This window comes from Zalophus californianus, chromosome 1, assembly GCF_009762305.2.
Source record: "Zalophus californianus isolate mZalCal1 chromosome 1, mZalCal1.pri.v2, whole genome shotgun sequence".
Taxonomy (NCBI): domain Eukaryota; kingdom Metazoa; phylum Chordata; class Mammalia; order Carnivora; family Otariidae; genus Zalophus; species Zalophus californianus.
Window position 1 is genome coordinate 57,408,781 of NC_045595.1, and position 21,819 is coordinate 57,430,599.

A 21,819-nucleotide genomic window follows, 5' to 3' on the forward strand; every position below is an offset into this window, starting at 1 on the left:
CACCCACACCTCCATCCTTTTGTTCGTGCCAAAATTGTTCACGGTTTCTTTTGTTTTCCATCCAGAGAAAGTCTATAAATATGTACACAAAAAAAGTCTCCTATCCCCGTTTTTAATAAAATGGTAGCATACCACACTTAATCCTGTGCACTTTTATTTTTCCACTAAATCTATTTGGGGATCATTCAATATCCTTACATAAAGAGCCCCTTCCTTCTTTCCTTCCTTCCTTCTTTTCTCCCTTCCATCTTCCCTCCTTCCCCCCTTCCTCACTTCTTCCTTCCTCTCTCTCTCTTTTTCTTTCATGATAGCTGCATAACATTCCACTTTTTGGTTGTATGACAATACTTTTACCATCTCTTCTACATGAGCATCTTTTGTTTCCAATCATTTGCCACAAAGTACAAGGCTACAGTGAATTTCCTTACAAATTTCACAAGTGTAAGGGCATATCTATACCCCATAAATGGAATTATCGGTTCAAAGCATAAATGCGTTTGTAAATATGATAGTGTCACATTGCCTATCGCACCCCAAGAGTGCATTTGTTGGCACTCCCACCAGCCTGTCTCCCCATCCCGGAACATAGTATGTAATCAAATGTAATACTGGATAGATATAAAATGGTATCTCAAAGTGTTTTAGGATTTATTTTCAAACAGCATTACGTGGTATAATTCACACACCATGAAGTTTATTCATTTTAAATGTACATTTCATAAATTCTAGTAAATTTATGGAGTTGCAACCATCACCACAGTCTAATTTTAGAACATTTCTCTCTTCCCAAATCTTTCAATGTGTTTTAAATTTTCATTTCTCTTGGTGAGACTGAGCATGTTTTCATCAATCTAAGAGACATTTCTAGTTCCTTTTCTGTAAATTTTCTGTTCACACCCTTTGCCTATTTTTTCTCTTCTATTTTTGTCTTATTGATTTGTAGGCACTCTTTATATATTATGCTCTCAGACTAGGATAAGTGACTCTCCCCCAAGCACCCTGTGCTTCTAATTCTCACGGGCTGGAATTAACCGAATCTCTTAATGTGCCTGCACCTCCACCACCCTGTGAGTTGTCTGCCCACAGTGACCGTATCGGGTTTCATTCCATGCCCTCACCTCTCAGCACAGGACCTGGCGCAGAGTAGGTCTCTGAAAATACGCTTGGATTCAATATCTGTAAATATATGTTCTTTGCCCCTCAGAGTTCCTGTCACAATTTGTGATGATGTATTAATCTGTGTGGTTATGTCTGACTGTCCCCTGAGGACAGGTACCATAGCTGTTTTATTCAGTACTGTCCAAACACATTATTTTAAAGTGTTGATTGGATTTATTAATTAATTTATTATTAAGTGGTTTACAGTACCTGGAGGGAGAAAGATATTGGAAATTCCAGCAAAGGATACAGAGAAGGGAGGCCAAAACCAACATAGCCACAGCACACGTTATTTCTATGAGTGACACATCCCTGACCCGTGGGCCTGAAGTGGGTGGGCAAAGACCCCAGTGCACAAGGGGCTGGTGATACAGAACTCCAGCATTACATTACCATACAAGAATGTGGGCCCAGGGTAGCCAATCTTCCAAATTTTCAAGAGAAGCTGCAAATGAAGTTCTTTATGTGAAATCTCCCACTTTGAAATGTTGGTGACATTAGTCACTGCATGGGTCCCTGAGACTTGGATTGCCAATTTTCAAAGCCTGGATCACAAAACTCCTTTTAAATACATGCTTATGAGTAATTCTCATAACCCTGGAGGGAGGTTTGCAGAAGCAGACCTGAGGCTCAGAGTAGGAAAGTGACTTGCCTAAGGCCACCCAGCCAGAAGGGGTGTAAGTATATATGTTGGGGGGAGTCCTGGCCCAAGAACCTGCATTAACCCACAGCTCCTCTCCAGGGAGGGAATTGGGGCACTTCTGAGGGAACAGGGAGCTTATTCTCCGAGTCCCTGGGCAAAGCCTCTCAAGGGGTTTGTCTCAAGCCCACCTGAGCAGGGTAAAGCTTGGCCTGGCGATGGGCTGGCTGGACTCCCACCTGGAAGCCCAGGCAGGCTGTGGCCTTCTCTAGTTCTAGTTACTTCACTGTGCATGCCCCATGCATAGCAATTAATCATCACCACCTCATGACAACTCGGGTATAATTATCTTGTATTATGAGTGAAGGCTCACCTGGCGGCCCAGGCCTTCCCAGAGAGGCCACGGCTCCCTGAGAACACAGGATGAGAAGTGTTCTCTACCCCCACTAGCAATGCAGGCACGCCTTGCAGAGGGGCCTCCATGGTGCTCTTTCCCTTAAGTCCCAGGTCCCTCTGGACTTGCCAGCGTGGGCAGGTTGGTGGAGCCAGGCATCCTGGGGCCAAGTGAGCACAACACAGGGGCAGGGTAGGGGGGAATGGTCTAACGATAAGGAGAAATGATCATGATAGCAGGGCACAGTCTGACCCACTTGCTCTGGCCTCCTCTTGTCCCCATTCACTCATTCCCAAAGTTGTGCCTGATGCCGACCAGTTATCAAAGGAGATTCCAAGCTATCGCTGGGGAACAAGACAGATTCCCTTTCCCCAGGAAGCCTAGCATTCCAGTGGGGCAAGAAAGCCGGCGACTTGCACAAACAGGGAGGAGACTAGTTCACGTTGAAAGTACTTACTCTAAAAGAAAAGTCTGAAGGCTCAGTTTTGCTCTCTGAGGGGTGACATTTGAACAGAGGCAGCATACACTCTGCGTAGAGGGAATAGCAGACACAAAGGCCCCGGGGTGGGAGGAATGTTCTGGCTTGTTCAAAGAACAGAAGGAAGGCCACTGTGACTGGATCAAGAAAGGGCGAAAATAGGTCTGAGTGATCAGCAAAGGCTATTACACAGGTTCCAGAGGAGTTTGGCTTTTATCCTAAATTCAGTGGATACATTCTAAGAAATGATTTCTTGTTGCCAACTAAGCTGTGTGACCTTTGACAGTTTGCTAGGTCTATAATTTCCTGCCATCCATCTATCCAAGAAACACTTATGGAGCATCTACTGTGTGTCAGCCCAGCCCTGGAGACACAGCAGTGACAAAACAAAGCCCCTGCTTCTGGAGAGTCCACCTCCGGGAGGAGAGGACCCCTACCCCAGCTCTTCTGCCTGGTGCCTGGGGTTCAAGCCGCCGGCTCCCCGGGACCCCGCTCGGGACACCGGCGGCCGCCAGGTGGCGCTCTGCGCCTGCGCAAGGGCCGCTGCTCTGGGGGTCGCCGGGCCGGGACCGGACCCCCCGGCGGGGGAGGGGCGGCCGGGCGGGGGGCGGGGCCCGCGCCGCAGGTTGTGTGACTTTGGGTTTGACCTGCCTGGAGATGAGCTAATCCCGCGGTATAATAGACTCCGGGGAGATAGGGAAAATGGCTGCGGCGCTATCTGCGTCGCCATGGGGACCATCGCGGGCGCGCGCGGGCGGGGCTCGAGCCTGGAAAAATACAGCCTTTGTCGGCGGCGCGTGTCACTCACGGCGCGGGGACCTCAGGCGGCGGAGCTCGGGTCTCTCTTTCCTCAGGTCCGGAGCGGGGAGGCTCTGGGGCCCCTGGCGGGGCGTGCTTGCTGAGGCGGGTTGGGACCCCTGGGTGTTCCCAAACTCCTCGGAAGACCCCTCTCCCTTACACACACGCACACCCCGTTTTCTGTCACTAGCACATCCCATTCCTTCTACTGTGGCGTCTATCACACCCGCACACACCTTTCCCTCCCTGCTGGCTGGCTCTTCCCCAAGCTGGAGAGGGGTCCCAACTCCCCAGCTCTTGTGTCCTGAGCCTGCACTTGCAGGCGCAGGCACAGGCCCCAACAACTGCCCCTCCCTCTTGACCCTCCGCAGCACACCCGGGCACTCCCAGGCAGATAGATACACAACAACACAACCACCCTCACGCAGATCCGTGCACCCTGAAGGCACACACCGGGCTGAACACCGACACCTTGCACACTCACTCCTGGCAGTCACAGGTATGCATGGATGCACATGCTTACAGGGCTGTATGAACCCAGAACACTGAGGAGGGTGGGACACCTGCAGGCACACAACACTCAGGAGACTAACACACCCATGTCCGAATATACACATACACACGCGCCCTAGTGGCAGATGACACCACCTCCTGTGTGCACACTTAAACAGCCTCGTCGAGGGCAGATACATTGAGGCACTCACAATACACCCATTCACCACACTGTACACATGGATTTGCACACCCACCCTTTCACACACGTGTCTACCCATCCTGAGTAACATGCATACCTACACACTCACGTGCAACATCCCTTCCTCTGTGCACCCTCAAACAGCCTCTGCTGGGCCATCTCCAGGCACTCACGGCACACACGCCCACCACGCATGTGCGTGTGGGCTTGCACATCTGCACTTTCTTGTAGCACTCTTCTTTGACATACCCGCATGTACACCAATACCCTTTCTTGTTCAGTGCCCATCCACTGGCACACGCGAATGTCCATCCAAACATGCCGGGCACACCCGGGGGCGCACAGGCGGGTGCCCCCGGCAGGCAGGCAGGCAGGCAGGCAGGCAGGCAGGCGGCGCGGGCACAGGGCGCCCGGCGTGCCCCCCGCGGACGGCTATCTGCCTGCCCATCAGCGCGCGGATCTGCGGTGGTAAATGATGCATTCGATGGCGGGCGCATTTGTTGTGCGCGCTCTGAAAGGGCTCCGATAATCTGGAAGGCAGAGATAAGGAACACCATTTATTCCGCGGCACTTTGGAAACAATTCCCAGCCCTGTACAACCCCATTCTCGGGCAGCCTCCGGGAGCAGGGCAGATAACGATTGGCTATTCATTATCTTCGCCGGGAACAAAGATTAGCCGGCCGAGATGAAAAATTACCCCGGACAGCGGCGCAGCCCCGCGCGGACCCCCCTGCCCGCCGCCGCCGCCCGCGCCTCGGTGCCCCGCCCGGCCCGCGGGCTCTGCGCTCACGCCCTCCGGGCCCGCGGGCCCGGGCGAGCGGCCTCCCGCGCTCGTGTCGGGCGCGGTGCTCGGCGTTGCCGCGGTCCCTCCAATCCATCTGTCCATCCTGCCCAGCCTGTCTGCCGCGTCCCCACTCTTCCCTCAGTCTGTTTGGGGCCCTTCCTGCTCTCCCTCTTCTCCTGCTGCTCTCAGAGCCGATCCGGGTTCCCTTCTGTCTTCCATCTCTCTATTTTTGATTTGTTCTGCTCTCTCTCTCCTCTCTGTATCTCTCCCTTGTCTCTCTGTCCGTGTCTGTCTCTGGTTAACACTTTTGCTGCTTTTGTTCCCTTCTCTCTGACCCTTTTACCACTTGCTGATTGGTTGTTTTTGTTTGTTCCTGCATGTCCCCAAACTACCCCCTCCATCCCCTACTGGTGTCTCTGTTCCTCAATGGCAATTGCTTTTTAAAATCTGTTCTCGGGTCTCCCTGTTTCATCCCATCGTTCCCTGTCTCTCTGAGTCTTGCCGTCCCTGGGCCTCCATGTCTCTCAATCTACCCCCACCCAAGGGCCCCCCCCCATCCTGCATCAATGGGCCTCACACCCCCTACCCTCTTAAGGCTGTGTTCCTGACTGCAGACAGGGGCTGGGAGGCTCCAGCAGGCTCTGGCCAGCCCAGCCCAGCCCAGCCCAGCAGAGAGATGGCAGGTGGGGTAGGGGTGTAAGACCTCGAGCCCCCCTCTGAAGAAACAAGACCGAACTAGAAAAGGCCCAGTAGATATTCAGGCCCTGCTGGGTTCATGGGGATTTGCCCTTGTGCCCCAGCACTGGCTCCCCCATGCCCCTCCCCAGTGAGGCTGGGGTCCTTGGGAGCGGGTGGTCCCAGCAAGGCCACCTCATTAGAGCGGTTATTCAGCATGGCGCTGGCGTCGGCAGATAAGCCTTATCAGCTCATCGCCCCCTCCCACAGACAGACAGAAAGTGCCCTCGCAAATGGCACCCCGGAGCTCCACTGGCCGCCTGCCCTGCCAGTTAGGGATGGTGGGTGATCTGGGTAGACACACATATTGTGTGTCACCCAGGGACACACTCCTCCCCAGACAACAGACACAGGGTAATACTGGGTAGAGAAACACACATAGTTCAAAAATAATTCATACACACAGATACCCACACCCTAGGTAAACAGACATAAACACCCAGCCCAACACATATCAGTTCATACATACAGTTATACACAGATATGCAGACACACTTGGCTACACTTTACACTGTCCACAATCAGTTCAAAGATACAATGATACACACCCAATACCCAGTGCTGGTAAAGACAGACAGACACACACCATGCACACACACCCCAATTCATAGACACAGGATACCCAGACACACACTGCTACCGACCCACATAGGGACACACACCAATTTATAAATAAACACTTGGAAATACGCATTTCCCATCAAATGATTCACGGACACGATGATCACACAGATACACAGCCACAGGGACATACATCCCAGTTCCACAGAGACACTCTCCCACACGCACTCTGGGAGTCATGCTCTGAAACAGCCACACATAATATACAAACTCTCAGGGACCCACAAGAAGAAATGGGCATACTAATATACTCAGTTTTGCAGACTTTCCATGCGCTCACAAATGCACAGACACACAGGGGCGCTCAGGATAGATATCTTCCTGTATGCACACACCAAATACATATGCAACACAGTCACTATCAGCGTCAAAGAAAGACCCACAGATAGAAGATGCCCACAGAGATGGGGGCTAGACACTCTGGGACACACACTAGTTTTCCCAGTCCTTCCAAAGCAAAGCACTTTCTCTTTGGGCCCAAGATCGCCAGGCCACTTTCACTCCCCCAGGGCAGCTGGAATGGGACCAGCCCTCCACCCCTGCACTGTGGAGTTGAATTTTGAGGTAGGGACTTTGGAAGTTCAAGGACTATATTCCCCTAGTTCACAAACCCGAAAGCATTCTCGCCTGGAAGACTCCCACACCCAACTCCTCTGCCTAGCCTTCCAAAGACAAACCCTCTACTCCCTAGCCCCCTCCTGTGAGAGGGTTCCTTGGGGATGGGCCAGGGAGAAGCCTCACACCCCACTCCTGAAATGCTCTGGTCTGCTCTGGAGTTGGGGAATTCTAGTACGGGTATAGATGGGGAAGGGAGAGGCCATGTGTCTACATCTAGCTGAATCAGCCTGAAGTGAGGGGTGTGTGTGTGTGTGTGTGCTCGAGCGCGTGCATGCCGCGCGTGCCAGATTCTTAAGCTACATTTGGGTATGTGCATGTGTGCATGCCGATGTGACCCACATCCCCCCGCTGAGGATGTCCACGCAGCCACAGCTGTGTGCGCTAACGCGTGTGCACAGATGTGTGTCTGCGTGAGCACTGTTGGAAGAAGGTTGGAGGAGGAGCAGGCGGCTGTGTACGTGTGTGCGCGCTTGTGGCCACGGTTCGTGAGGGTCCCCGGGGAGAGTCTCCAAAAAGAGACGTCCCGGACTTTCTGAACATACACCCTTGAGAGCAGGGGTGCTCATTTGTGCGCCCCTGCGAGGGCGGGAGTAGTTTGGAGTATGGGCGTGTAGGGTGTTGTGCCTTAAGTGCCCACCGGCCCTCAGCCTGCCGCCCCGCGGCTGGACCAGGGAAACGGGGCGCAGAGCTCTGGGCACCCCCCTGCCCCCTGCGGCACTCCCGCCCCCTCAAAGTGCTGTCGAAATAAAAAGCAGCGGCCGCTGCGGCCGGGGGAGGGGAGGGAGAGGCAGCGGGAGCAGAAGGAGGTAACAAGGCCAGCGCCGCCCGGGCTCGCTGCTCAAGCCTCTATCTCCTGGCTGCCTTCGCCCCCACCCCAGCCGGCCCCCGTCGGCCACCGGGCGAACAAAAGCGGCCCGCCGCGCACCATGCGGCCACTCGGCGCGCCGCCCGGGCCCTGCTGGTGAACGCCGCCAGCCCGCGCCCGGTCCTCTGGGCCCACTTAGCCACGCACCTAGCTGTGCGCCCCGCTCCGCTCCGGCCCCGTCCACCCGGGGGCGCAGCCCGCCACACCTTGCTCGGTAAGTCCCCCCACCTCCGCCTGGTCAGGGCCCTTCCAGCCCCCAGGTTTGGGCCCCCTAAACGCGGTCCGCCTAGCCCAGTGGCCCCTGACATGTGGCCTTCGGGGTTCGCCCTGGTCCTACCAGCGGCTCGAACCCCAAGTCATAGGGGCCTAATCCTGAGGGAGTATTTGCGGAGTTGAGGACAGCAGGCCCGCGTCCCGCCTCCCGCTTTCCCATTTCTCGGATGCAGCCATACATAGGCCGCGAGCCCCGGTTATTCCCAGTGCCTCGCAAAGCGCCCCACCTCCCGGCCCCCGAGCTGGGGTCTTTGTCTCGGCCGCCCCCACCTCCGGGCCACGGCGGCGGAGGCGCCCAAGCCCGGCAGCCGAGCCGCGGCTGCACCTGCCGACTGGTCCCGTGCGCCGGCTTTGCGCGGCTTAACCCGGCTCGCTCCTGCGTGCGCCCCCGCGCGCCGCGCCCCGCGGCCCTTTATCCTGTGTGGCTGGGGTGCGGGTGGGGGAGAGCGCCGGGTCTGGAAGTCTCCCCCCAGCCCCAAACCGGAGTCGGAATCTGTTTAGTGGGATTTCAATAAGAATGGGGCCGCCGCGGGCTTCGGGATCGGCCGCCGGGAGGCGTAGACGGCGGTCTGGGTCTGTCTGGACGCCGGGCATTTAGAATCCTTCGGCGGCGGCCAGGCTTGAACTCCAGGTTGCCCCAACCGCGAGGGGAAAGATCCGGCGTTCAGGGCCCCCGGGAGTGGCGGCCGCTCCTTTCCCGGAAAACACGCAAGGAAATTCGTTGTTTTGGAAAAAGCTACTTCTCCCGGGAATCGGGAACATCTGGCGGTGAGCTCCGGGTCTACACGGGCACCTAGCGATGGGATTCGTTAATGAGTAGGCAGGATTAGAGAAGCAGGTAGGGCCAGTGCGGCTGCCCAGGCGTCTGGAGAGCGTTTCCCAGCCGGGTTGACAAATTGCAAACAAATTGCGTCTAACGAAACGGATTTACCAGTTGTCATGCTGCCGGGCCGCCGGGCCGCCGGGCCGCCAGGCGCTCTGAGTAAACCGTGGCTGTTCGTGAAGCACGGAAAAACGCTGCCGGATTGCTGCAGGTCTCAGCAGGGCCCATGGGGGAGGCTGTCCGGCTTGGAGGTGGAACCTGATAAGGAGATACAGGATCTCCCAGGCGCCTCGACCCAGGGCGCCAAGACTTCTCGGTCGTGGGCCCCGGGTTTTACGATTCAAAAAGGCCCAAAAGACGTAAGAGGTGGGAGAGCCATCATCGAGGACACAGGAGAGGGAGGCTTCACATTTGGGGGACTGAAAGTGAACCCCAACGAGCAGAAGGGGTTGTTGGAGCCCTGGAGCCTCCAGTGAAGAACCCCTCTGGAGGGATGGCTGCAGGCCTGAGCAGATCTGAGGCCTTGCCCTTTGGGGACTTCTGAACCCCTCTGGCTAAAGCGGACCCCAGTTCCTACTCAGTACCCCTCAAGGCACATTGCCAGCATAGGGCTGGGAGGTCGCTGGGTTGACAATTAAGTTTCCCTATGGAAGGTAGCCCCTAAGCAAACTGGTTTCTTTGAATCTCCCCTCCACTGCGGGCCAATTCGATGTCCATAGGAAAAGGTGGGAAGAATTAGGTTACAAAGAGAGGGCAACCTTATATGGTTCCAGAGGGGCTACCTTGGATGACGGAAGTTTAAACAAAGGGCGCGGAGGGGAGGGCCATGTAGGACGGGGAAGACGGGGCAGCTGAGAGCCACGGCCCAGGCCGGTGAGGCCCCCGTAGAATCGGGCCTCAGGATCCCTGCGCTGCCAGCTCCCGGGAGAAAGCATCCTGAGCCACACCAACGACCCACGCTTTCTCGGGGAATCTCAGGCCACTTGAAAAAGGCAGTTAGAAAATTCAGTTTCTCTGTGGCCCTTCCCCAGTGCTTCCTGAAGTCTTGTTCTTATGTAAGGAAAGTGACAGCTTCTCGGTGCGATCAAAAGGCAGCACCCGCATAAGCAACAACCCTTGGAAATGAACAAAAACATGAAAAAGGGAACGTGTCCCTCTGAAGGTGTTCCCGAGACCCGGAATCCCGAGGCTGTAAACCGAAATAAATCTGCTCTTCTCAGGCTCAAGGATGCCCCCCACAATCCCAGCCGATTTGCCGGGCCACGCTGATCCTCCCCCCACGTTTGTTTGGGTACAGGTGATAGGATGGTCTCCGTTGCCTACTGGGCAAGATGCCCGGGTAGTGTCCCTTGGTCTGTCTGGCATACACGTACACTCATGATTGGAGTGGGGGGTGTTTTACTGACCAGCTGGGCCTTCTCCTGCCTGGCGCCCCTCTTTTCTCTCTCAGGCGGGTTCGTTCCTCCGGGAGAACGCAGCAGTCCCGCGTCCAACGCAGGAACTCCAACCATAGTGGAGGCCTCGACAAGCCGGCTGCCTGCCTGCCTTTTGGAGGAAGGCAACCCCGGGGGGCCTCAAGAGACCTGGGGGAGCTCCCTCCTCCCCTTTTCTCTAGGTCCGGATTGCGGGAAGGGAGACTGGTGCGGATCTCCAGAGGCCCCTGCTCAAGCATTGCTTAACTGCCCTGCTAAGCTCCTCTGCGCGGCGATTTTCTGAGCCGCCGAGCGGGGTAATTAAATCCCCGCCCGCGCTCGGTTCTGCGCCAGGCCAGCGGGCAGCTCGGGGCTGCTGTTCAGGCAGGGGGCCGGGCCAGGCTGGTCACCTCCACTCCTGCGGTGGCCCAGACGCTGCCCCGGAGAGGCTTCAGGTTGCCCCGGAGGAGCTTTTAGCCGAGTTCGAAATGATGAAACTGCAGGCCCACCCAGGATGGCGGTCGTTTGAACCACGCCTTTGGGGGAAATAAAGCGAATTACCTGTTTTCCCGAGGGCCCGGAGCGGCCACGTCCCTGCGAGCCAAGGCGCAGATCGCAGCCCCACGGAAAGCTTCCGCTCGGCTCCGGCGTTCAAGGCCCCGGGGCCGGCAAGCGGCTGGCTGCCTCCTGCGCTGGGTCCCAGGGTTCAGGCTGACGGGGCGGCCTTGCCCGACACCGGGGATTGTCCCCGGGGCCGCGGTGTCTTTGATAAGCTCTCGCTGGGCTCCAGGGACGCCAAACACTTTCGAGGCTCTGACGATCGCATTTTACGCGTTGATGAAGAATCGTAAGCTAAAGGCAGGGAGAAGAGACAGACGAACAGAGAGGCAGCGAGTCTGGCCCAGACCGCGCGGGTTGCGGGGAACGCGAACCGGAAGGCACTGAGGCCAATCACCTGCCCGGCCCGGCAGTGGAGGCCCGGCGCCCGCGGCCTCGCGCTCCCACTCCCCGGCCCCGGCTGGCGCCGGCCTCCTCTCATGCAGAGCGGAGTTCCGAGAAGCCCGGGCGGGCCCGGCGCGCCCCGGAGTGGAGCGGAGCGGGAGGCGCAGCGGGCCGCCGGGGCAGGAGGGTCCCTAAGCGCCCGGGACGCGCTGGTTCCCAGCCAGATGGGGCCCCGCGCCTCCGGCCCCGCGTCTTTACCTGCGCCAGGGCCTCGGACAGATGAACGGACAGCCGAACGGACAGTCGGACGCAGAGGCAGGAGGAGGCCCCTGGCCCGTGCCGGCACCCCCGGCGCTGCCCAGAGCTGGCCTGGGAGAGGGTGACTGGGGCGCGCCCGCGGAGCTGGGCCTGGCCGGGAGCCCCCCGAGCCGAGGGGACCGAGGGCTTTCCTCCCTCCTCGGATTATTAAAAAGTTCATTTCCTGGCGAATCGGGTGACGTCAGGGGCCCGGCGTCGCGGTGGCGGGGCCGCCCGGCCGGAGAAGCCGCCTCCAGTTACCCAATTACCGACTGTCAATCCCGCCGCCCCTCCCCCCACCCTCCCCGGGGGTGGCCCAGACCCCCACCCTCTCCCCTGTCCCGGACCCACCTGGGATCCCTCTGGGCTCCTACTCCGAGAGCTGTAGACTCAGCTAAGGGAGAGGGGCTGGAGGACGACGATTACTCCCCCTTACCCTCGCACCTGTCTCAATCCCCCCAAAGTTCTTTGTTTCTGACCCCCCCCCCCGCCTCCCTCGTTGGCCATAGGCTCCTTTCGAGCCTCGGTCTCCTCAGTCTGTATAATGGGAGAGAGCAAGGAGATGTGTGCAAGGGGCCCACTCCCCCCACACAGCTGGATCTCTGCACTGGAGGTGTGTGGAGAGCAGTTCCAGGTGACTTAGGGGACGGAGTTCCCAGTCCACCGCCTTCCTCTCCCCGGGGGCCGCCTTAGGGACCCCCGGGAGGGAAAAATGCCTCCTCCTGCCCAGAGGCGTCTCCTTCGAGCCGGCGCCGGCGCCAGTCCGGGTCTCCATGGCCTCGCCCCAGGCAGTTCGGCCCGCTGGTCTGCGAAGGCCACGCCCGGGAAGGGGACGCCCCCTCCCCCTCTCTGGAGCCGCCAGCCAGGCCACCTCCACCCGGTCAAGCACAGTCCTAAGCGGCCTGTTGTCCGAGGCCCGGGTGCCCGCTCGAGCCGCGTAGTTCCTGCCCCTCACTGCTCCTGCTGTCCCGCAGCTGTCCTCCCAACCCCCTGCCCAGCCAGAGCCCGAGTCGGGGGAGGGAATGGTCTGGGTAGGTAGCTGGGACTTAAACTGGCCACGTTCAGTGGTAAAGGAGGTGGGATCCGAGAGTGGAAGGGCTGGGGTCCCGGGGAGAGGACACCCAGACACCCAGAGGATGCACGACCCATGCTCCCGGGGAGGGGTCCCCAGTTGGAGGTTAGTCACTGGGAGGAGGGCCCTGAGGTTGGGGGGATCCAGGAGTGTCCGCAAGAGGGGGCGCGGCAGTTGGCCAGTGGGGTGAGGGTCCTGGCGGGGGGTGTTGGCAGCAGGGGCCGCCGGGAGGGCGCTGGGAGGGGGCCCGCCGGCGCAGGGGGGCAGGCCCGCGGGTCAGTCCGGGAGTCCGGCGGACCGGGAGTTGCGGGCTCAGCCAATGGGGGGCGGAGGCTGGGCGGCGCGCGGCGCTGATTGGCTGGCGCGGGCTTCTTAGGCGTGCACGGCCCCCGCTTCATGTCTGTGCAGGAGTCGCGAGCTGGCGCCAGGGCGGCCGGAGGATGCCGAGGGGCCGGAGCCGGGCGGGCCTGAGGCCGAGGCGCGCGCTGTCCCCTGCTCCTACCCCGTGAGCCCAGCCGCCCGAAGCGCGGTTCCTGAGCCCGCCACTCCCGGGGCTCCCGCCGGTGCTGATCCCCCGTTCCCGAGGCCGCGCCCCCCCCTCCCCGCGGCGCTGCGTGTGTAAGTTTGGGGTGCGAGAACTGGCCGGGGGCCTGGGGCGCGCCAAGCTCTGAGAGGTCTCTTCCGGGGCTCAAGGCCGGGGCCAGGCTGCGGGTGACTGCTTTGGTGTGCGGTGGTGAGAGGTCCTGATTGTGCCGCCTGGGAGTGCGCGCAGGGGGCTGGCTCCTAGCCGCTGGGGCTGCGTGTGCGTGTTGTGGGGGCGGGGGGGGGGCGGAGGTCGTCAAGTCGGTATGTGTATCTGGCGCCAAGTGTAGGTATGTGCGTGTCGCTGGGATCATGTGCCCCGGTGGGTGCTCAGGCGCCTGTCTCGAACTTTTAGTCTGTGTTTATGTGTTTGTGTACCGGGAAGGAGGGGGGTCGGTGTGATTGTCTGACTTAAAGTGAGACTCTGTATGTGTGTGTTGGGGTAACTGCTGTCGGGGCTTGTCCCGTGTGTGACCCGGCGTGCACGACTGTGGCTCTGGGACCGGGGGTCACCATGTGAGTGTGTGCGGCTGAACCCTCTCCTCCGCCTTCCTTTCGTTTTGAGCTTTGAGCTTTCCTCCCACCCGGGTCTGTTCCTCGGCTGAGCTCGGCTGAGGCGCAGCGGCGTGCGGGACTCCGCGTGGCGGGACTTTGGGGGTGTCAGGCCGTGGCGGCGCCCCTCACGCCCCCTTCCGTCGCTCAGGGACGCCGCCACCGCCTCGGCCCAGATCCCGAGCCTCCACTGCGGGCCATGGAGGTGGCGCCGGAGCAGCCGCGCTGGATGGCGCATCCAGCCGTGCTGAATGCGCAGCACCCCGACTCGCACCATCCGGGCCTGGCGCACAACTACATGGAGCCCGCGCAGCTGCTGCCTCCCGACGAGGTGGACGTCTTCTTCAACCACCTAGACTCGCAAGGCAACCCGTATTACGCCAACCCAGCCCACGCGCGGGCGCGCGTCTCCTACAGCCCCGCGCACGGTGAGCCCCCGGCCAGTGGGTGACTGGGAGCCCAGGCGCCAGGCGCGGGTGGGGAGGAGGGCCCGGCTGCCTGCTTCCCGGATGTGAGATCCGCAGGAATCGGAGCAGCTGAAAAATTGGGGCGGGAAAGGTGGGGGCAGCAGCCTCTTGGGGAGGGTTTGGGCACCCTAGGTTTCTGCCCATTTCCAGCTGGCCTGTGGGGGTTTCCTCCAGGCCCTGGTCCAGTGGGGTTCCTTCTGTGCCACTTGTCCGTCAGCTCCGGACTGACATTCTTGATTATTGCCGGTTGGGGTGTTATGTTTCTGGTTTTCTTTGGGAAGAAGGTTACTGCTGGTTGTTTTGTGAGTTGTCCTCCTGTGTATCCGAGCCCTAGCGCGGCTCAGCCTCTGCCCACCCTGACCCCTCTCCCTCCGCCTGCAGCCCGCTTGACCGGAGGCCAGATGTGCCGCCCACACTTGTTGCACAGCCCGGGGTTGCCCTGGCTCGACGGGGGTAAAGCTGCCCTCTCCGCTGCTGCAGCACATCACCACAATCCCTGGACCGTGAGCCCCTTCTCCAAGACACCGCTGCACCCCTCAGCTGCTGGAGGCCCCGGAGGCCCCCTCTCCGTGTACCCAGGGGCAGGAGGTGGGAGTGGGGGAGGCAGCGGGAGCTCTGTGACCTCCCTCACTCCCACTGCAGCCCACTCTGGCTCCCACCTCTTCGGATTCCCACCCACTCCGCCCAAGGAAGTGTCTCCGGACCCCAGCACCACCGGGGCTGCCTCTCCAGCCTCCTCTTCCGCAGGGGGTAGTGCAGCCCGGGGGGAGGACAAGGATGGCGTCAAGTACCAGGTGTCACTGACCGATAGCATGAAGATGGAAAGCGGCAGTCCCTTGCGCCCAGGCCTGGCTGCCATGGGCACCCAGCCTGCCACACACCACCCCATCCCCACCTACCCATCCTATGTGCCCGCCGCTGCCCATGACTACAGCAGTGGACTCTTCCACCCAGGAGGCTTCCTGGGTGGCCCTGCCTCCAGCTTCACGCCTAAGCAGCGCAGCAAGGCACGCTCCTGCTCAGGTAAAGGCAGGTGCCAGGGACCTAGTGGAAGTGGGGATGGTTTGTGCTTTTGTGTGTGTGTTTTGGGGGAGGAGGGCTGTGATATGGGAGATGGGGCAATGTCGGTCTTCCAGATCTGGGGATGGGTGGTGTCCCCTTCCAAGAGCCTCCAACAGATGTTTGAGACTCCAGAATGGGGGAGAGGGAGCCATAAAACTTTTGTCCTTTTCTTAACCGTTCCCAGTGGCCCCCAAAGTTCATTTCCCTTCCCCCCTCCTCGCCCTCCCTTCCAAGGTTGGCCACTGCAGACCAACACAGGACGGGAATTCCCCCTTCCCTTCCCTTAATCTTAAGTGAAAATTTGACCCTCTTGACTTAGTGTGGGAGAGAATGCAGTACGCAAGTGACAACCATGAGGTTGTGTGTGCGTGTGTTTGTGAGTGTGTGTGCATGCTGTGGGTGTACTGTAGGTGCTCCAGACCCTCAAGGAATCTGGTTCTCCAACGCAATCAGTCCAATCTTGGGATTTCGATGTTTCCCAATCTCCTTGGGAGATTTCCCCCAAAGCAACATTCCCAGGACTTGTTCCTGCTCCCTGCCCCCTGGCGTCCTTCATTCTCCCTGAAGGCTGGAGAGAGGGGGATGAAGTATAGGTGCCTCTGCCCCTTTGCCGCCGGAGGAGACGGCTGGAGCCAAGCTGGTTTGTCCAAGAATCTCGCCATAGAGCAGAAACCAGGGCTAGTGCGGGACTTTAGCTGTCAGTGCCTCCTTCCCAGTGCCTGTAAGTGGAGGAAGAGGAAGACTTTTTAAACTTTTACTCCTGAGTCTGGGAAACTTTTCATGCCCGTATATAAAGACAATTTAGTTGAAACTAAATGGGGAAATATTTTCCTGGACTTCGTGATGCCAGGGCATCCGGCTACCCTGCCTGATTGCTGCCGCCACCTCAGGCACCCACCTCAGCCCCACCTCGGGGGGGGGGGGGGCGCCCTGTGCTGCTCAGGCCAGCTATCTTGCCTTTAATTAGCCCCTTCTCCCAAGTTTGTTTTACACATTCTATTTGAATTCCAGATGGTCTTTTAGCAACAACAACAGAAAACAAAAACAGAACCCAAAAACCCCACCATCGACAGAAGACCAAGGTCACTTAGTCTACTTGGCTTAAAAACAAAAGGGCTTTTGGTTAATTTTATTTTAAAGAACACCACCTTCGATCTGAGTCCGGGACTGAATTCTAGGGCCTGAGCGGAAGAGGGGGCAGCTGGGGAGAAAGAAGGAAATCCCCCTGCTTGGAGAACAGAAGGAGAGTAGGAGCTGAGGGCAGAGAATTGGGAGGTGGCAGACGCAGCTGGGGAAAAGGGGGAGACAGAAGAGGAGAAGCAGAACTAGAAAGCGAGCCAGAGCCCTCCCAGGCCCAGCCAGGTCGAGCGGGGCCACTCCTGCCACCGCCCTGCCCTCGGCAAAGTTTGCTGTAAATACCCTTTCATTGTCGCGCTGAGAATCCCTGGGGCCCTGGCCCCACTCCTCCCTCCTGCCCCGCTTCCCTTCCTTCAAGAGAGGGTTTTGAAGAGGGAGCTTTGGCCTTAAAGCTACTCTCTGAACTCCTCTTCTGGGGGGGAAACCTCCTCCGGGTCCCTCTTCCTGCCCAGGGTTGGAGCTAAAAGTCACCGCCCGAAGCAGCCCGGGCTGAGGCCGACCGCTGCCTGCTTGGCGCCCGCCTACCCCTGGCTCTCTCCCATGACCTTGTCCGTTAAGCAGGCCCTCTGTCTCTCCCTGTCCCCCTTCAGAAGGCCGGGAGTGTGTCAATTGTGGGGCCACGGCCACCCCTCTCTGGCGGCGAGACGGCACCGGGCACTACCTGTGTAACGCCTGTGGGCTCTACCACAAGATGAATGGGCAGAACCGGCCACTCATCAAGCCCAAGCGGAGACTGGTAGGCACGGGGCAGCAGGTGGCTGGGGGGTGGGGGCCGCTAACCTGGGCCGGGCAGCGACTTACTGAAAAAAATAATAGTAACACCACCAAAACCTTTTGAGGCAGCTGCTTTGCCTCTTGAAATCCTTTTATCATTAAAATCACTTGGGGTCACCCTTCTTTTAGGTCAGATTTTTTTCGGGCCAGATTTCCCCCTCTACAGCCCACCAGGTACCCTCACCGCATGGAGCTCAGGAATCCCCAACATGGAGTGTCCAAGGGCCCAACTCCTGTCCCCTGGCCTCTGTTTAACTCTTTTTAAAAATAGGGCCATGAAGTAATTTTCCTTGTAGCCCAGCACACAATCTCCTCACACTTATTTAAATAAAACACACACTCACACCAACCACCAAAAAAACCTGCCCTTTATTATTTTTCCATGGAGTCACCTATACTGTGTATTTTCATTTGAGTGATTTAAAAAAATGCCCTTTCGGATCTCCTGCCGGAGTTTCCTATCCGGACATCTGCAGCCTGAAGATAAGGAAACTTCGCGTATCTGTTTCCGGACCCCGCGAGTTTTAGAGCCTCTCCTCGGCTCAGTCCTGCCTCTCGCTGGGCTGTTTTGAAATTTCTAATACCCTCCGCTCTGCAAATAATGCGTAAAATGCTAAGAATAATAAATATATTTTTTTCAGGGCGAAGTGATTTACGAGGCTTAAATCGCTTGCCTCTTTGGGGGCCCCCCTCCCCCCCACCCCCCAGTGAGGGCGGGGTGAGGGCCCGGGTGGGGGTAGGGGTGGAGGATACGGTGTTGGCCCCTGAGTCAGAATTCCAGCTCCAGGCCGCTTACTCACCCTCACCCTCCCCGCCCCCAAGGCTGCAGTCCCGCAGGTCCCTCGGACTGAGAGAGCGAGCTCCGGCCCCACCGTCCCAGCCTCTGCTGGTCTCCTTCCCCCACCCCCTGTCTTGCTGCCTGCGGTTCTTTGGGAAATAGTTTGGGGGGCGGGTGGACAGACATGTTCTGTCACTGTGGGGCTGGCGCGGGTGGGCGCTAAGAGGAGATCTGCTTTCTCGGTCAAGACTCTCTTAATTTCCCTTGTTAGGAGCCTTCAGCTCCCTTCTCCAGAAACCAGACCCTCATTTCCAGACTATCTCTGGCCTGCATTCCCTGAGGGGCTGCGGGGCAGTCAGCAGTCTGTGGTTTGGGGTACAGGGTGCCGGACGGACCAGCCTTGTGCTGATGGAAATGTTCTGGCTCTGCCCTGTCCACTGTGGTCGTGACTGTTGATTCCTTGAAATGTGGCTAATGCCATCGAAGGAACTGAAGTTCTAATTTTACTAAATCATAGTTCAGTTGAATTTGAACAGCCCCACGTGGCTAGTGGCTATGGCACTGGACGGCGCAGCTCCAGACCTCCCTAAACATTTGACGTCCCTGCCTGGCCTCTGCGGGGCGGTCACACCCAGGATGGTGGATTTTGAAAGGAGTCACGTGGGAGTGCAGCTCCAGACCCAGGGGTTCCAGGGGGACTGAGTCAGCCGCCTCAGGGCCTCAGTTTCCCCGTTTGATGGTTGGGGGCAGTGGCTAATTTGTCCTTTCAGCTCTTGCAACCCCGTGGATTCTGAGATCAGGCTTCTGAGCATTCTTTATTCTAAGTTCTGCGCTGGTTTAGGTCTCAAATTCTAAAATTCCACGGCTTCTGAGATGCCTGGATTCCCCTGTGAGCTTTCCCGCTCCCGGGCTCAGTCGGCAGGGATGGGGTGGGGGGGCGGTGAGGGTTGCGGAGGGAGGTCGAGGTGGGGCGTGGGAGCCCAGCCTGCTGACGCCGCCCCTCCCCTCCCAGTCGGCCGCCAGGAGAGCCGGCACCTGTTGTGCAAATTGTCAGACGACAACCACCACCTTATGGCGCCGAAACGCCAACGGGGACCCTGTCTGCAACGCCTGTGGCCTCTACTACAAGCTGCACAATGTGAGTCCGCCCCTCCCCGGGGACCGCTGCTCTTTGTGCGGCCAGGCGAGGGGGGCCCCAGCCACAATCTCCAGCGTGGCTTGGCTTGGGAGGCGGCTGCCGCCCGGCGGGGAAAGCCCCAAGTGCCAGAAGGGCTTCCCGTAAGAGGGGGCAAGCCGGCTGGAAGTGTGTCCCCCACAGCGGGGGGCCCTGCATGTCCGGGGGAAGTGGTGCCTCTTTAAAACAAAAGGTGGGCATGGAGTTTGGTCGTGTTGATGGGGGACGGTGCTGGCAGTTAGTGGGCTCAACGCCCTGCCCTGCGGGTCCCACACAGTGAAAAGCACCTTTCTTGACAGGGTAGCATGCTGGCGGGAAGACTGCAATGGGCGAGGGGGTTTGCAAGTGGGGTCCCCAGCCCAGACTTCCCTTTGCCCCGTGCGGAAGCTGGGGGTCGGCGTCTTGTTTGGGGAAGGGAACTGGACCTCCTGAAGGTTTTGTTGTTGCCCCCAGGTGAACAGGCCGCTGACCATGAAGAAGGAAGGGATCCAGACTAGGAATCGGAAGATGTCCACCAAGTCCAAGAAGAACAAGAAAGGTGCAGAGTGCTTTGAGGAGCTGTCCAAGTGCATGCAGGAGAAGGCCTCCCCCTTCAGCGCTGCTGCCCTGGCCGGACACATGGCGCCCGTGGGCCACCTCCCACCCTTCAGCCACTCGGGACACATCTTGCCCACCCCAACGCCCATCCACCCCTCCTCCAGCCTCTCCTTTGGCCACCCCCACCCATCCAGCATGGTGACCGCCATGGGCTAGGGACAGCCCCCCAGAAACGGACGGACAGATGCCAAGGAGGGTGGCGGGCAGCTCAAGGCTGGGCGCCCCTAGGCAGGGTGGGCCAAACTCTTAGCAGCCTGCCCTTCCCCGAAGACTGATGCCACTCCTGTCAGCCTGGCCGGAGCCCCAAGCTGCCTCTCCTGTGGGCACTCCACTTGGCCGTCAGCGGTCACGGTGAAGATTCTAACCCAGGCTGGGAGGCAGGCTTGGCCCGGCTTACTGCCCAGGTGGGGTTTCCATCACGGACGATTGTTTGGAGAACAGAATGGACAACTTTATAAAGAGAAGAGGGGGGCAGGGGACAAACGAAGAAAACCGTTTTTAGAAGGAGAAAGGAGTAGGCAAAAATAATTTATTGTGCTCTTGTTTCTAACAAGGACTGGGGAGACATTCCCAAGTTCTCTTCTGGGTCTTCTGTGCCAAGTGCTGCTTGGCCCATCTGCTTGCTGGGGCCCTGGGGGCAGGTGTGCGGGTGTGTATGTGGGGTGGGGGGGCGGAGGCCCTCGGCCCACACCTTCTCCTCTGGCTTCCTTTCCTGAAACAGCTGAAGCCCAGGTTGGGCTGAGCCAGAGCAGCGGGGCCACCAGCCTGTGGAGGCTGAGCGGTGCGTGCGCTGGCGGCCAGGCCCTGGAGGGCAGAGACAATCATGGGCGGTCCTGCGCAGATTCCCAGGCCAGGGCTGGGTCACAGGAAGGAAACAACATTTTCTTGAGAGGGGAAATGTCTCCCAGATCGCTCCCCTGGCTCTGAGGCTGAAGCTGGTGTGACCCGTGTCCCCTTAATGAGCCTGAGCCACAGCCTGACTCCAGCCAGGTGAACCCCTGTACATACATCCTTTTTCTGCGAAACCCCTCAACCCCCTCCCCTCCCGTTCTGAGACAAAAGAAAAAAATATATATATATATATAAAAGACTGCATAAGCTTAACTCGCTGAGGAGTTAGTTGTTTTATTTTTAAACTCATTTTGGGTCCAGTCAATTGTACGTTGCCACGGAAGCCCTTGCTATGGAAAGGAATAAAACCTACAAACCAAGGCTGTAGCTTCACAATTATTTTTGGAAAAGTACTTGGATCCCACAACCCTAGGACGGGGAGCTGGGGGCCTGGGAGGGGCCTTGGCTGCTCTTGGCTTCCCGGGGCTGGTCTGGCAGGTGGCGAAGGCAGGAGTTAGGGGTGGGTCAAGGGAGAGGCCACGACCCTGCTGGGGTCCCTGGAGACGCCTGAGTTCTGCTCTGTTTTGCTGTGGCTGTCTGGATCCTTCCCAAGGTACAGCTGTACATAACTGTGTCTGAGCTTAGATTCTGTATGCGGAGGTGGTGGGGTGCGGCGGCTGGCAAGGGCCCGGCCCGGGAAGAGGATCGTGCCGATGTAGTCGACCAAGTGCAATAGGGGCCGGCGATCGCTGCGGGGGACGGGGGGGCGGGGGGGCACCACAGCCAGAAGTAACTTATTTTGTACTAGTATCCGCATAAGAAAAAGAATCCGCAGTATTTTCTGTTTTTATGTTTTATTTGGCTTGTTTTATTTTGGATTAGTGAACTAAGTTATTGTTAATTATGTACAACATTTATATATTGTCTGTAAAAAATTGTATGCTATCCTCCTATTCCTTTAAAGTGAATACTGTTAAGAATAATAAAATACTTTTTGTGAATGCCTCTGGCCGGTCTTGTGGGCTCCTGCGCTGCCGAGTCCTGGGTGTGGCGATGGGCAGTCAGACCTAGCGGGTCCTCTGGGCCCAGTGATTTGGAAAGAAGGGCTCCTGGAATAGGGGATGGGGCCCTGTCTGGGGTCGGAGGTCCTGAGCCCCCTCCCCTGCATTTCTCCCATCTGAATTTCCTCACTGTCACCCCACTGGGGGTCCTGGTGGCTGGGTGGATACTGGGGAAGCACGGGGAGGCCGTGGTTTCTCC

The 21,819-nt window shown here is 58.4% G+C and overlaps 1 protein-coding gene and 1 long non-coding RNA gene across 4 annotated transcripts; one reads left to right on the forward strand and one right to left on the reverse strand.

The window, feature by feature from the left end:
• Window positions 1-636: 636 nt before the first annotated feature.
• LOC113918538 lies at window positions 637-11,753 on the reverse strand. Of its 3 annotated transcripts, XR_003518604.1 has the most exons (4): window positions 11,495-11,753; window positions 10,856-11,146; window positions 8,991-9,140; window positions 5,540-8,852 (listed from the first exon to the last, which is right to left on the reverse strand). It is a non-coding gene; the product is annotated as an uncharacterized LOC113918538 (long non-coding RNA). The 3 variants fall into 3 exon arrangements; XR_003518603.1 differs by lacking the exons at window positions 5,540-8,852; window positions 8,991-9,140 and adding an exon at window positions 637-4,692 and having other exon boundaries at window positions 11,495-11,749; XR_003518605.1 differs by lacking the exons at window positions 5,540-8,852; window positions 8,991-9,140 and adding an exon at window positions 9,175-9,997 and having other exon boundaries at window positions 11,495-11,750.
• A 1,265-nt stretch (window positions 11,754-13,018) lies between these two features.
• Window positions 13,019-21,557, forward strand: GATA2 (GATA binding protein 2). The gene is made up of 6 exons (XM_027587926.1): window positions 13,019-13,223; window positions 13,891-14,167; window positions 14,588-15,229; window positions 16,996-17,141; window positions 18,970-19,095; window positions 19,585-21,557. The coding sequence occupies exons 2-6, from the start codon at window positions 13,939-13,941 to the stop codon at window positions 19,882-19,884; spliced, it is 1,443 nt and encodes a 480-aa protein (XP_027443727.1). The 5' UTR covers window positions 13,019-13,223; window positions 13,891-13,938; the 3' UTR covers window positions 19,885-21,557.
• The last annotated feature ends 262 nt before the right edge of the window (window positions 21,558-21,819 follow it).